The sequence below is a fragment of the Amblyomma mixtum genome, chromosome 2 (assembly GCF_055824585.1).
Source record: "Amblyomma mixtum isolate Tamu chromosome 2, ASM5582458v1, whole genome shotgun sequence".
Classification (NCBI taxonomy): domain Eukaryota; kingdom Metazoa; phylum Arthropoda; class Arachnida; order Ixodida; family Ixodidae; genus Amblyomma; species Amblyomma mixtum.
The window spans coordinates 86,708,179-86,722,432 of NC_143013.1; the positions used below are offsets into that span (position 1 = coordinate 86,708,179).

The 14,254-nt window shown below is 45.4% G+C and overlaps 1 protein-coding gene across 4 annotated transcripts in view; it reads right to left on the reverse strand.

Annotated features, from left to right (window-relative positions):
* Positions 1 to 14,254, reverse strand: part of Lrrk (Leucine-rich repeat kinase) — a 72,408-nt gene that overhangs the window by 55,968 nt on the left and 2,186 nt on the right. For all 4 annotated transcript variants that reach the window (XM_089572137.1, XM_089572138.1, XM_089572140.1 and 1 more), the window contains exons 3-10: positions 14,149 to 14,189; positions 12,698 to 12,863; positions 9,227 to 9,534; positions 7,603 to 7,918; positions 5,500 to 5,716; positions 3,918 to 4,104; positions 1,343 to 1,753; positions 466 to 660 (exon numbers count right to left, since the gene is read on the reverse strand). In XM_089572137.1, coding sequence (XP_089428263.1) covers positions 466 to 660; positions 1,343 to 1,753; positions 3,918 to 4,104; positions 5,500 to 5,716; positions 7,603 to 7,918; positions 9,227 to 9,534; positions 12,698 to 12,863; positions 14,149 to 14,189 — 1,841 coding nt within the window. The remainder of the gene's footprint in view (positions 1 to 465; positions 661 to 1,342; positions 1,754 to 3,917; positions 4,105 to 5,499; positions 5,717 to 7,602; positions 7,919 to 9,226; positions 9,535 to 12,697; positions 12,864 to 14,148; positions 14,190 to 14,254) is intronic.

Consider the following 14,254-nt stretch of genomic DNA (forward strand, 5'->3'; position numbering starts at 1 on the left):
TTCGACGAGCAGACAAGCCGCATCTTCGAAGCCAGCGTGCTACACCCACTGAGCCGGGACACCGTTTGCCTCGCCTTCTGGCAGATGGCGCCCTGTCAAACCAGCTGCTTGGCTCGCGTCTGCGACAGCTTTACTCGCAGTTGATAGCAGTTTTTTTCTTAATTTCAGGAAATGCAGGCCTTTAATTACGTCTCAAATAACGTAGACCATAATATGCTGGCCCGTGAGCGAAGTTTGCTCTCTATTAGGCCAGTAGTTTGCTCACAAGAATTTTTTTAAATCCCCCAGAAAAAACGGAACTCTCTGTATGTCATGTTCATTTCCCGATGCTATAAATTTGCCTTTGAGAGTGTTTCCCCACCAGCTAGCTTTGTAGACAAGAAAATGCCGTTAACGGGAGGCTTATGCTCCACAACGTGTAAGGCCACTAAGAGCCACCAGCTGCCATGAACAGAGTGCACCTGCCTCCAGTGCGTGCCTCCAGAGGCAGTGATGTTCAAGAGGCCACGTCGGTGACGGGGCACGGGGCGTAACTGGGGCTGGCTCAGGCTCCTGCGGTGCAGACTTGCCTCCTGGCTCACTAGGCAGCCTTGAGAGCATGTTCATAGACAGGTTGAGATCTCGGAGCCTCGGAGCTCCCCACAGCTCCTCAGGTAGCACCTGCACGCGAACCCCCAATTCAATGCACTGCCATTGTTGCATGCAGTTACATTTTGTCAGCTGCAAGACCAATTCTACATGTACACTTGCATTGTTTGCAGAGGTTTCTGCATATTCTGCATGTTTTGAAAGAACTTACTGTAAGTGAAGCCTAACTCACAGCGGAGAAACTCAAAAGTTCGCTTTTCATCAAGATCACCAAACTAACACTGAAGAGTAATCCAAATGACAGCATGTAACGATGAGCTGTGGAGCAGAATATCGACAGGTTAGGTGGTTAAAGTGCAAAGCACTGTAACAGCATGACCCCCAAAAGAAGTATGAAAACAGTGCCAGACATAATACAGCTAAACTTCACTTCAAGCTTCCCATTGCAATGTTAGTCTAATCTAGATGAAGAAACATACCCTCACCGAAAAGACGTACCCCCCCCCCCCCCCCCCCCCCCGAAAGACATACTCATAGTATTACTGAACAGAGATACTCTCCTATAGACTATAATCATGTTAACTTATTTTTTATTTGTTTATTTTTGCGAAATATATTCTCACTGAGAAATGTCATCTAACTGAAGGGAGGTACCACTCCCTGTGAATCTGAGAAACGAAAACAAATACAACTGTCAATTCACTTTTATTTTTCTTTCCTCTTAAAGCCCTCTCTAACATAAGCCAATCCACACCTGTAACTTATTATTGGACAGGTCAAGAGTGTGCAAGGACGGCAGCTGGAAAAGCGGCCCCGGAACTGTCTCCAGCCGGTTGTCTTGAAGCTGCAGCTCCTCCAGAAGTGGAGCCGAATCCACTGCGGGCAGAGTGGCCAGCTTGTTCTGTCCGGCAGCCAGGAGACGCAGCGACGGCAGTGATGAGAACACACAGGGCGGCAGCTCAGACAGGGCATTCCCCGACACGTCCAGGCGGGTGATGGCGGCCAGCGCCGGACCCGTCAGCTGCGGCTGCAGCTTCAGCTTGAGGTTCAGTGCCATGGCGGCATCCGCCAGCCAGCGTTCGGACAGCTGCTCCAGGCACTGCTGGCCATGCCAGTTGATCATCACTGGCACGCTCGGGGCCAGGGCAAGGCCTTCCAGAGATGCCTGCCAAGCAGAATGCAAAGCATACCCAGGTAAATGACAGCCACGGGAGATGTTTCCCAATAAAAAAAATGACTAATTGGAGCTGTCCGAAATGTAATTTGGAACCAAATGGATTTTGAATAACTTCAAATTGCTTCCAATCGGTTCCTGTTGTGTTCTGGCCAATTCCAATTGGTGTTTTGACTAGGTGACATATGCCGCATAAAATGTAACAAAAATGGTGCTTGCACTAGTGTGCCATCCACTGGTCTCAAAAAAATTCAGGGGGCACTTTGCCTCTTTCAAAGTTCTGCAAGGCAAAAGCGTTTCCTGGCGCACCGTTTGTTTTTGTTTACTTTCTTATCTTTGATATTCTGTTTTCTTTTTATGTTTTATTTTTGCTCCCTTTCTTATTATTGCTTTGTTATTTTTATTTTCATATCTTATTTTTATTTTGTTTTTATTTTTGTTTGTTTTCTTATTTTTATTTTTATTTTCCTTTTCTTGACTTTACTCCTTTCTTTTTATTGATGAAGCCCATGCATTCACTAGATGCGCCTTTATTCATGCTCGAACCTTGAGCCTTCGTGGCGGAGTGGTAGCGTCTCTACTTCAAATGCCAAAGGCCCTCGTTCGATTCCCACCCTCGGCGCAGTTTCTTTTTAAGCAGTGACGCCGAAAGGCGGACAAATCTGCCGACACGGCTGCGTCTGCTAACGACAGTATGAGGCATTAAAGGCTTTCGCCTTAAAATAAGGAAGTTCTCAAGGGGGTGCAAGCTTCCTCTGGCTTAGTGCTCGGTTTTTCGGGGGTGAAATGCAGGGAAAAACAGATCTTTGATTCCACCCAGCGCCAACCAACCACATACATGACGGAAGCCAGTCACCAGCCAAGGAGCATGAGAGATGTTGCTTTCTTTTTTAATTTGTGCATTAACAGGGTAATTATTTAAATATAACTGATGAGAAAGCAGAAGAAAAAACAACCACATGCCGCCCATGAGGTCCGAACCCACAATCTTCGAATTTCACGTCCGGTGCTCTACCAACTGAGCTACGGTGACAGCTGTCCAATCTTCTGCTTTCGGGGGTATACGTATATGAGCAGTGTAAGAGAACCCCGAGAGTGTTCACCAGCGCCACCTTCGTCCATAGCGGTGGACGGCACTATGGCTGCAACTATGGCTGCAATATGACACCGCTTGCATCCCTTCTGCATACCCTTGCAATGCCTAAATACAAAGGATGAACTGTGAACCACTCTGCGGTATCAATGAACTGAAGTGAGTTGAGCTTTCATGTCTGTAAAGCCTTGCAAAGGATGCTACTACGCTATCACACTTCAGCAAGAATCAGCACAGAAGCTCCAACAGAAATTTTTATGCCTGTAATGTTTTCTGTCTGGCTCTTCTTCCTCTGCAAGTAATGCAATAAGTCATGTAAGCTTCTTTTTGCATGAAAGGTGTGTATGGTAAAACATGCGCGCATGTTACTAAACTAAGGTCTATTTCTGGCACTCTTGTTATGATCACTTGCTTTCTGTCATTAATTGGCCACAAAGGTGAAAAATTATCGATAAGCGCATTACAAGATGCATTTCACCAAACAGGCTTTAAAAAAAGCAGAAAATTTGTTGTTGCTACCCACACTGAATGCAGTGGTTAGGAAATTGCACTACTACCCTCCAGACACTCAGAAGCCGCTTCTACCTGGCCTCTTAAGGCAGAAATTCTGAGTCTTTTTAGTATCGGGAGAACTCCCAACAGGTTTCAACAGGTGCTGAAGAGCCTTGCACATACTGGCCTCTGTCTCCTCCTAGCTAACAGATACACAAAAAAGAGCAGGAAGATATAAGATCCCTCAACAAATGCCCAAATTCAATTGATAATGACTGGCTTTATAGTGAAACAATCTACTAAAAGCAATTAAAGTATGATTAGTCCCAGAACAAGGTGAGTAAAAGGAGAAGTCGGAGTTGAGGCATCCATGGATTTAGGTGCTCAGGGAACTCAATAAGCTGTCCAAGGAACCCGATTAGCAATCCAAGCAACTCAAGGATTCCACGGAACGCAGTTTGAGATCCTCTGCACAAAGGCAAAACCTCGCAAAGCTACCCAGCATCCTCGAGCTTATCGTTTCACATGCTGCTCTTCTGACCTGCAACTTGCCGACAGCAAAGAGCCCACCTGGTTAACAGTGTGCTCAGGGTCACGGTACGCCCGCAGTGACAGCAGACGTGACAAAAGGCGGCCCCCATGCGGAAGCAGAGCTGCCAGCGCTGCGCCATCCTCGTCTCGTGCACCGTGACGCAGGAGCAGCTCCACCATCTGAGCGTCCCGGCGCCGGCACGCCTCCAGGAGGGCACTTGACGGACTGTGCCATGGAGTTGCACGTCAGTGATTGCAGTGTCACAAGACTGTCACACTAGGAAGAGCACATCTTCAGTCAGAGTTTTCTTAAAGGACACATTGCAAGACCATACAAGAGGCAGCTGCAACACCAAAAGATAAAAATATAAATGCTCCTTCTTCAAAACTACTAAGCTCAAAGTGCAAATAGAGGTCGAACTCGGTGGCAGGCAGCTTCCTTCAAAATAAATAAAAAATTTATCATTTTTCATACAGTTACATGCAGCACACACAAAAAAAGCGAAGTTTCACAGACTATCAATCACAGTGTCATGTGAATACAAAAATGTGACACTTATTTTTCCCATCAACTTTTTTTTTTAGGCAGCAAGCACACATTATTTTGCAAAAAGAATGCAATGTGAGCCAAGGCAGGAAAAGCCATTGGACACTCTTGACAATAGGCCACAACACCATTTATTCCTGACTGCAAAGCTCTGTGCTCACTAACAAAAGGAGAGAAAAATTTGGCGGTTAATAGAAAATGAAAATTGATGACATACGTAAATAATAATGAAGTGAGCTTGAAAATGAGGCCAAAAAAATCTTTTCGTCCTTACGAGCAACTGTCAGCTTGGTAAAGAAACAAAAAGAAAAAATGTAAACTGTGGGACTTAGCATCCCGAAGTAGCACATGGGCTATGAGGGACGCTGTAGAGGGTTCTGAATTAATTTCAACCACGTGGGGTTCTTTTAACATGCATTGACATCACATAGAACACAGGCATGTGCATGTTTTGCCTCCAGAAATGAAGACGGATTCAATACGACGCAGTTGAAAGGTTTGCCTGTGAAAGAGCTGCTCGACATATTTGACTGCAGACCTGCAGGGAGGAAGTGCAAATGCCAGAGGGAGAGAGAGAGAGCAGAGAGAAAGGAAACGTGGTATAACCAACCACATTACCCTCCAAATGTGAAGAGGGTTAAAGGGAGTGACGGACAAGACAAAGAAGGAAACGGGAGAGAGTGCAGAGAAAAGGATAGATGAGTTTTTCCTGTCCATGAAAAGCGGTCACGGCCTTGAGGTCATTTCAGGCAATAAAAACAAAGAATGTTTACAGTGTGTTCAAAGATAAACACCGAAAAACCCTGCAGCTTTTAAATATCTGAACAGCGGTTCAGACAGGGGTATTATAAGGAGTAATACCAGACGCCTTCAGATGGCATCCGATGACTAAAACTGCCGGCAGTGGCACGTCACATGGTGCTTCACCAACTGTGAAGCATTTCACTCTCACCCTGAAAATTTTTTGTTACTTTTCTTTTCATTCCTTGCTTTTTCCTCCATTCTTCCTTTATTTTAACCCACAACCGCGAGCAGCTCCTGCACGGGACAAGCTTGAGGAATGCCCCCCCCCACCTGTCTCCGCGCATAGCCAGGTTTGGGGCTGCTCCAGCCCGCAGCAGGGCAGCTGCCAGGGCGTAGTGTCCCTTGCGCACGGCCACGTGCAGCGCTGTCTCGCTGCCCTGGTTGCAGTAGACGTCAAGCCGCACAGGACACAGCTGCACCTCACGAGGAGCTGCCCCTCCCGAAGCAAGGTTCAGGCGCGTCACGATGGACTGCACATGCCCCGTGTCTGGAAAAAATATGTAGCAACAAGTTTTTCAGCACCCGAACAACTAGAACCAAAACAAAACAGGGCGGGGAGGGGGGAGGGGGGAAATTATAAAACTTTCCTACAGCGACAGCTGCATATGGAACTTTCTGCTGAATTTGTGGCACAAATGCTCACTGTGGTGGCATGGTGAAGTCTCGTTAACTTGAACTCGTGTGCCTCAAACTATTGGTTAGTTAGAAGCGTTTTAATTTAAAATGATCGGTTTGATGGTGAGAGAATTTTTTGGCCCTACTTGGGCCAAAGTGCTGGCCTCCGGTATGACTAAATAAGCAAAAAAGTAGAGAGGAATGTAAATCATGGAAGAAAATCAAGTTTATAATATTACTGCTGAAATTATGACAGTGGTAGACCTGTGTAGTGCATAAAAAAGAAAAACCAATCAGAATGAGAGGGCTATCCCAAGCAAAGGAAACTATCCAGGGAACCGGAAGAATCACGTACAGTCTGTTGAACTTGGAAAATTCACAGAGGCCGTGGTAGTGGTGATGATAATATAGTGACAGAGCCTGTACTCTCTGCTGCAGATGGACTCTGGGGACTACCAGATGGCCAAGCAGAAAAATGAAAAAAAAAAAAAAATGAAAGGATGAAAAATCTGACAAAAAAAAAAGTCTGATATCACAGTTTGATACAAGAGCGACAATTGCACTTAGCAACCAAAGCTGAAATGCATGCAGGACCGCCTCTTCCAAGCTCTCTCGCGACGTCTGAAGACAAAACACCGGTTGTGGACCGCCGTCCCAAACGCAGTGTTGACCATGATTCATAGCCCGCTTAGCCCTCGCACATCGGTTTCGTTGGACATCAAGTCCCGTGTTGGGTACAAATGGTGTCACAAGCCGAGGGCGTGAAAACAAAGCCACACACGCCATTAGATGCCTCGTCGCTCGAGCCGCGTTGTACGTGGTGTGGTTGTGCAGCTAGAGCACAATGTTTCTGTCGTACACTTTTTTTCTCACTCAGGGCCTAAGGTAAGCCGTTTACAAAATCCGACTAGCAAAAATTGAGAGCAGTCACTTAAAACAACCACAGTAGCACACGTATGCCACTTCTGTGCGCGCTGCGTTTCTCATCATAGTGGTCTAAAGCGAAGGGATCACACTGCCCTTCAGTTGGGTTACAGCCAGTTGTCGACACAGTGACGTGCCGCGTAGTGCTGCGCTTCGTTTTCCGACCACTGAGCCCGCGGCGGCTCTCGATGACTGTCAATGCATCGATTTTATGAAGGTCTAGTATCATCGCGGGCTGGCTTTTGCTGTGTGCTGGCAGTTGTTTTGCTGTGAGCTTTGATGAACAATAAACTCATTGCTTCTGAGTTTAGGAGGTTCGAATAGCCCGACTAGTGGAAGTACGGCACGAAGCGCATTGAATAATAAATACTAATTAAATACTATTTTAAAGTATCGAATATTGGCACACCCAAAAATGATTATATCACAAAATGAAGTGAGGAAAGACATAGTGCGGGTTGAGGCATGCATCGATTTCGGTGGTCAGGGAAATCAAAAGGTTTGGTTTGGTTTGGTTTATTGGGGTTTAATGTCCCAAAGCGACTCAGGCTATGAGGGACGCCGTAGTGAAGGGCTCCGGATATTTCGACCACCTGGGGTTCTTTAACGGGCACTGACACCGCGCAGTACATGGGCCTCTAGAATTCCCTCTCCATCGATATCCAGCCACTGCGGCTGGTATCGAACCTGCGTCTTTCGGGCCAGCAGTCGAGTGCCGTAACCACCGAGCCATCGCGGCAGTGCGGAAACCAAAAGGCACTTCCAGGAACCCAAAGATTCTGCAGGGAACCCAGTTTAAGAACACCTGATTCACGGCAGTGTAGACAGGCACACCTGCGATGGGGCTCTCATCAGCCGTGAGGAGCCGCTTGGCCCAAACACGCCACCGCAGCAGTGCCTCGAGGAAGCGTCGGTGGCCCAAGCAGGCAGCCATGTACAGGGCCGTCTGGCCCGTGGCGTCCTGCGCGTTGATGTCAAAGGCCAGCGGGTACTCCCACTTGCCGCTAGGGTCCTCCCACAGCCGCTGCAGGTGTGGGGGGTACGCATGGCCCAGGAGCTGCTCCAGGACAGTCACATGACCCCCCAGTGCAGCTGCATGCACGGGCAGCCATCGCTCCACCGTTGGCTCCCGCACAAGCTCGGGAAAGTGCTGCAAGGAGAGGCCAACACGTGACCCCAGTAATATAAAAGAGCAATACATAACATACAACTTTCATAATACAACTTTCAAACGCAGAATACAACTTCTTTTCACACCAAATAGCTGGCCAAACACGTACGAATAATGATTTCTCATTGCAAACTTATTGTGTTCTGGTTTCTATATTTGTGATAAGTATTTTTCTTTTTGAACTTGCTCCATGTGTATTTTTGTACGGTGATGATTGCTATATCTAATTGTATGTGTACTGTCTCCATGTATTTTGTAACTGGAATTGTTTTTTGTAACCGCTGCTGTTGCACCCAGTGGGGCCAGGGCCTCGTCAGGAGACTAATTAACTCCTTTCGTCCTGCCCCACGGGCAGTACCGTGTATTGCCCATCGAGTAAATAAATAAATAAATAAATAATTCTTTTTCCACAAACAAGGGTGAGGAGAAGAAGAGTTGTTAAGATATACATTCAAAAGGCACCACCAGTCATTGAAACCTAAGAAAGCGTAGGGGAATGTAACTTCTTTACCTTCTTTGCGCGTGTTGCGTTAACTAGGGTGGGAAAGTAGTTGAGTAATTGTATAGATGGAAGGTAATTTCGCAGAAAGTAGAAAGAAAGGAAAACTGGGCTGCCGGCGTGATCTGAACTTGCGACCTCTATATGTAGTATGTCCACTCTCTTCCTCTATCTTGGGTAGAGAAGCAGGCTAGAGCATTTGCTGTCATTAGATCAAGCCTTTCTTTCCATGGATTCTCTCTCTCTGCGTAGACATCGTGCAGCCAGATGTTTAAATGCCTGCAAATGCAGGCAGCAGCCACCTAGTTCATTTCAGACTGCACACTCTAGGAGTGCGCAGCTCAAGGGGACACCGAGGACAGATAGAAGTTGGCCTGTATCCGCAGGGCACCTCGTTCTAATCACAATCACAAAGAAACTACTCCCGCCAAAAACGGAGCTTTTATAAGATAAAAAAGACAAACAAACAAAATACAGGCATCGCCATCACCAGCCAATTTCGCAAGTAAATGCGTGCGTTAACACCAATTTTGGCGCATGGATCTCAGAGGCTATGCTACATGACCATTCACTTCAAAGCGGTGGCAACCCGACCTTTTCGGTAAGGTTGTCACGAGTTTTAATCAACTGGCGGAAAGAATTTTAAATCCAATTTTTCCCACCGATAAATGTGTCTTTTGCTGCTGGACAAACATCACCAATAGCCAGACAGAGCCAGAGAGAATCAATTTTTACTGAGAGCGATAACTGGATGATGTTGTCCCTAGTCTCCTTTCAGGCCAGCTTACCTCCAGGAGCAGGGGCACGATGTCGGTGCGCCCCCTGTAGCAGGCCACGTACAAAGGTGAGTAGTGGGTGACCGGGTGGGCTCGGCCATCAGCGCCATGCTCCAAGAGAAGCCGGGCCACTTCGAGCTGGCCATCCTCACAGGCCCTGTAGAGTAGTGTGCCTCCCCCCGCACCTTCTTCACTGTTCACCACTGCCTCGGCACGGGGCCCCAATGCGATGAGCAGGGCTTTCGCTTCATCCACGTGGCCCAAGGCACAGGCTGCAGCCAGTCGCGTGTAGCTTTCCTGGTGTTTCTGCTCCAATTCCTCTGCAGAGAGGCAGAAGCGGGGAAAGCGTTTCCCATCAAAACTAGAAAATGGGATTTCTCCACGAATTTTGTCTGACATCGTGCTCTTAACTGATGCTTGTCTTTTTTGTAGGGGTGTGCGAATATCAAATTTTTCGAATACGAATCGAATATGAATACTTAGTTCCGAATATCGAATCGAATATCGAATAATCAAGGACATACGCATTTAATCACTACAAAACATTTATTTGGGCACCGAAGAACATCACAGTTCAACTATCGATGATTAAATGAACACAAAAGGTGTGTGTGGCTGCACAAAAAGTATCAAAGTCTCGAACATTATTCTTTGAAGAGTGGAAATATCAGAGAAGATGGCTAGTACACAGCATTCATTAAGGCTAGCTTGCCATCAGCACCAAAGCGCGTTGTTGGGATGACGTAAAAGGTTGTCGTGAAGGAAAACCAGCTGCACCACATGGTCAGGTAGAAGTAGTTCCCTTCTAACTGAAACGACTCCTCCAGCCACAGAAATTGCCCTCTCACTTGGCACTGACCTGGCACGTATTGCGAGGTACTTCGTGCACAGCTCTGACTATACCAGCTTCGCAGGTATAGCCGCAAAAAAGCTCACCAGCGCAGTCAGCTACGGCATGGCCCTTGGAGGAAGAAAGAATTTTCCTTCTGTGTAGGCGCCGCCATGTTGTTATGTATCTGTCGATAGGGCTTGCGGATCGAAATGAACGCCGGTGCTCACAATGAATATTCGGCTAGATACGAATATTCGAAACAACACGAATACTTGGATTTCGAATCGAATTCGAATACTAAAAATATAATATTCGAAATATATTCGAAAATTCCGAATATTCGCACACCCCTACTTTTTTGTCTTCAGCTGTTCCCAGCAAAAGGAATACAATTTCATAGTGAAAGAAATGGTGGCAATTTCTGCATCTAGGGGAGTAGATCACGGAAGCCTTCAAGCGATTACCACACTTCCAGCAAGAGAAGACGTCACCACTTATTTAATAGAGAACTTGTATTTTTATAATCTAGCACCACAGCACATGGCACAGTACCTTGATTTATTATGTACGAAAGCAGTAAGTGCCGTATTCAAGCATGGTATTGAAACGAAAACTGCCACTAAATGTCATCTATGTGCAAAACTGTATGGTATTTAAGCACGAACGAGGCAGTAATCTATAGGAATGAAGCGTAAATACCTTCCTCCCTGAGTAAAATGCCATCTGATAATTTGATCCATAATAGGCTAAGCTCGTCACTAGCTGTACTGCAACAGCCCACCGCAGTGAATAAGACTTGTCCACAGTAGTGGAAAATGTTAACAGTCGTCCTCCCGGGGTATGCAAAGAATTACACTGGACAGGTAATCTCTATCATCACAAAACATTAGGGAAGGTGTAAAAAAAAAAATGTCTACAAATGATGTTATATCTGAAATATGCTGCGAGCACATGTATAAAAAAAGCTAAAAGAATTACAGAAGATGTGTTATGTATCATTAATTCCCAACTAACATCTTTCTGTTTACATCGAAGCATATTGTTAGGCAGGAAAAGACTGTGCACAGCAAAGAAGCTAAAGTTCTTGGTGTATGCGCAAGAGAGGTTCCATCCAATGATATTTATTTATTTATTTATTTATTATTTATTTATTTATTACATACTATCAGTCCTTTCCAGGACTAAGGTAGGAGTGGGAACATTACATTGTATGGTGACAGAAATACCAAGACAACTGGTACAAACAAACAAACCCGTAACAAAATATGCTTACTAAGTACTACACAAATGGTCATAAAGCAGAGACGAAAACTCATCATGAGATTCCACAGACACCACGTCATCAGGTAGCAGATTCCAGTCATGTGCGGTCAGCGGAAAGAAGGAATATTTAAAGCAATCTTTAGCAGCACGGAATACTTCGACATATCGAGTGTGTTTATTACGGGTTATGCGAGATGTGCACTCCTTTATACAACATTGCTTATCAATCCCAACAGTTTCATTCATAATGTTATAAAAGAGACACAGTCATTTATGTTTTCGTCGAACAGAAAGGAGCGGTAAGTTGGCTTCACGGTACAAAGGTGATACGGAATCTTTCCTCCGAAACCGGTTGAATATGAAACGTAATGCGCGCCTCTGAACATGCTCCAGTTCCTGCATAAACGACTGTGTTGCCTGCCTTGGTTACTCAGTGCCTCAACTGGAGTCATAGGGATGAAAATTCTACTGAAATATGTTTGCAGAGTGGCTCAGGGAACACAAAATGACCAAATGAAAACCTGCCAAACTTGATCAAGATGCCATCTTTATCAGTGTTCATCGTTTTTCAAAATCATCCCCCAATATAGCATAAGCCCTTCTACAACACTCACCATTTTGCCATGCGCAAATCACGGTATGTTTTAAAGGGGGTCACACAGCAATTTGGTTGCCAGTTCATTCTTCGTAATGATGCGCAAGACATTAGTAAACATAACTCACCATATGAAATTTGCCCCTTCCGCGTAAATAGTTTTCAAATGAATTCCTTCCCCTGTGCATGTCAGTTTTAACAGCCAAACGCTGACTATCCTGTCAACATATGAGGCATAAGGTCATATGAGGCAAAATGCATAAGGCTCATATGACGCATAAAAAAAGCTGTTCATTTGTTATCATTCCAGCTCCCTGGCCATGCTGGTGCAAGCTCTGAAGTGAATTAAAATGATAAAGCAGCAATTATATTGAGTTTTATTGCGAAAGCAATACTACTTGCACTTTCATGCCTTTGCCGTGCCGCGGCCGGTGACCACCATCGTGCCGCGGCCGGTGGCCACAATCGTGCCGCGGCGGTGACCACCATTGACGTTCATTTGACCTTGATTGCATTAGATTGAATTAGATTGCATTAGATTGGATTGGATTGGATTGGATTGGATTAGATTACATTAGATTTTATATAACTCAAGTCCAAGTTTAAACCACAGCCACCATTCAGCTGACAAAATCAAACACCGGGAGAGAAGAAGTTAACACACAAATTATTTGCCAGCTGATGTATACTAATGTCTTATGCATCATTTCAAAAAGAAAACATGCATCTAAATATTTGGTGTCTGTACCCCTGTAAGCCATTTTAAAAGTTACACAGTTCAGCAGAAGCTCACCAGTGGCCATTCGGAGCATCTCAGCCACCTGGGAGTGACCGGCAAGCTCTGCGACGTCAGTGGCTGTCTGACCCTGGGCGTCACGTGCCAGCAGGTCAGCTCCGGAGTCCAGTAGCAGTCGTACCGTTGACACATGACCCAGCTCTGCGGCCACGTGTAACGGTGTCTGCAGATGGAGAGCACACAGTATGCATGAGAAGCAAGGCATATTCCAACTACACCACAGTAATAAAAGAAAAAACTAAAGATAAAAAGGCAGGAAAGCTACAACTATGCAGTACTACTCATGCAAGCCTAACAAGGAACTTGGTTTTTGGACAGGAAAAAAAATGGGATGCAAGCAAAGAGAAACAATGAGATAAAAAAGCACAGGGAGCAAAAAAATGGAAAAAGAGAAGACTCACAAACAGAACATCTTATAGGCAGCACACAACAGAGGAATGCCTGAGATGAACTTGAGCTTTGATTGTGCAAAGCTAGTATTTTTTGTTACATCCATTCAAACTGTTTTACAATTAGCCGACAGTGAAAATAGGAGAGGGGGTTTCCAGTAGTACTCATTTGTGAATGTTAAGCTTTTACCTGCTACTTATTTGCCTGCTTTTAACCCATACATTAGAAGTGACCCACAATGAGTACCTGCAGGAATTTATCCACAATTCCACTGCTGGTAACAAGAAAAGGGAAAGATGGGGTAATGAAGCAATAGGGGCGGTGGGGTGTTTCAATAATCAAACATACAGTCACAAAAGGTGGTGGGGATGTCGTGTTTTACAAAAATCCCAATGGTAGCAGGCTGCTTCTGAGACGGTCTCAGGGGAGTCTCGCAACGGTGTGTTAAAGTCACCGACATTGACAAAAATCCCATAGTAAACAACAATATTTGCACTCAGCACATATGTCCTCTCAACCTGTTACTGTACAGGAATCACACAATGTGCCAGTGCCATATAAAAGAGTGCTACGAGCAGCAATAAATAAGAACATCCAAACTTTGCTTGGGACACACCAAGTATTCAAAGCAGGAGAGTAAGGAGGACATTACAACACATAGTGATGCCTTTCAGCAGCGCCAGCTGTATTAATACAGCTGCTGGCTTATGGCTACAGCCACTCAACCCTGGCTTCCACCCTCTTGCAAAGGCCAACGTTAGCAACTGAACTCGAACCGGAAGTCCTAATGCAGATTGCGATGCACAGTAAACCTCCCCTCAGCCACAAATATGCCCAGTCATTTATAGGCTTCTGTAGCAATTTGTTGAATGAGAGTTGATTGGCATAGGAACAGAAGTTCAGCATTCAGTGGCAGTGATAGTGCGTGACGTTGCCATTGTGTCAATCATTTCAAGAACCAGCCTGCGCTGGTCATTTATTGTACACTGAGGGTAAGCAGCTTAAATTATTTCTTTTTCACTTTATTTCTCTCACGGTACTACCAGATCTGTGCTCACCTTGTGCTGGTCATGAATGCCGCAAGCAGCACTTGGATTGGCTGAAAAGAGACAAGTAACAAAGCTACATCATGCTCTATGCACTCAGTATTAAAATGTCAGAGCT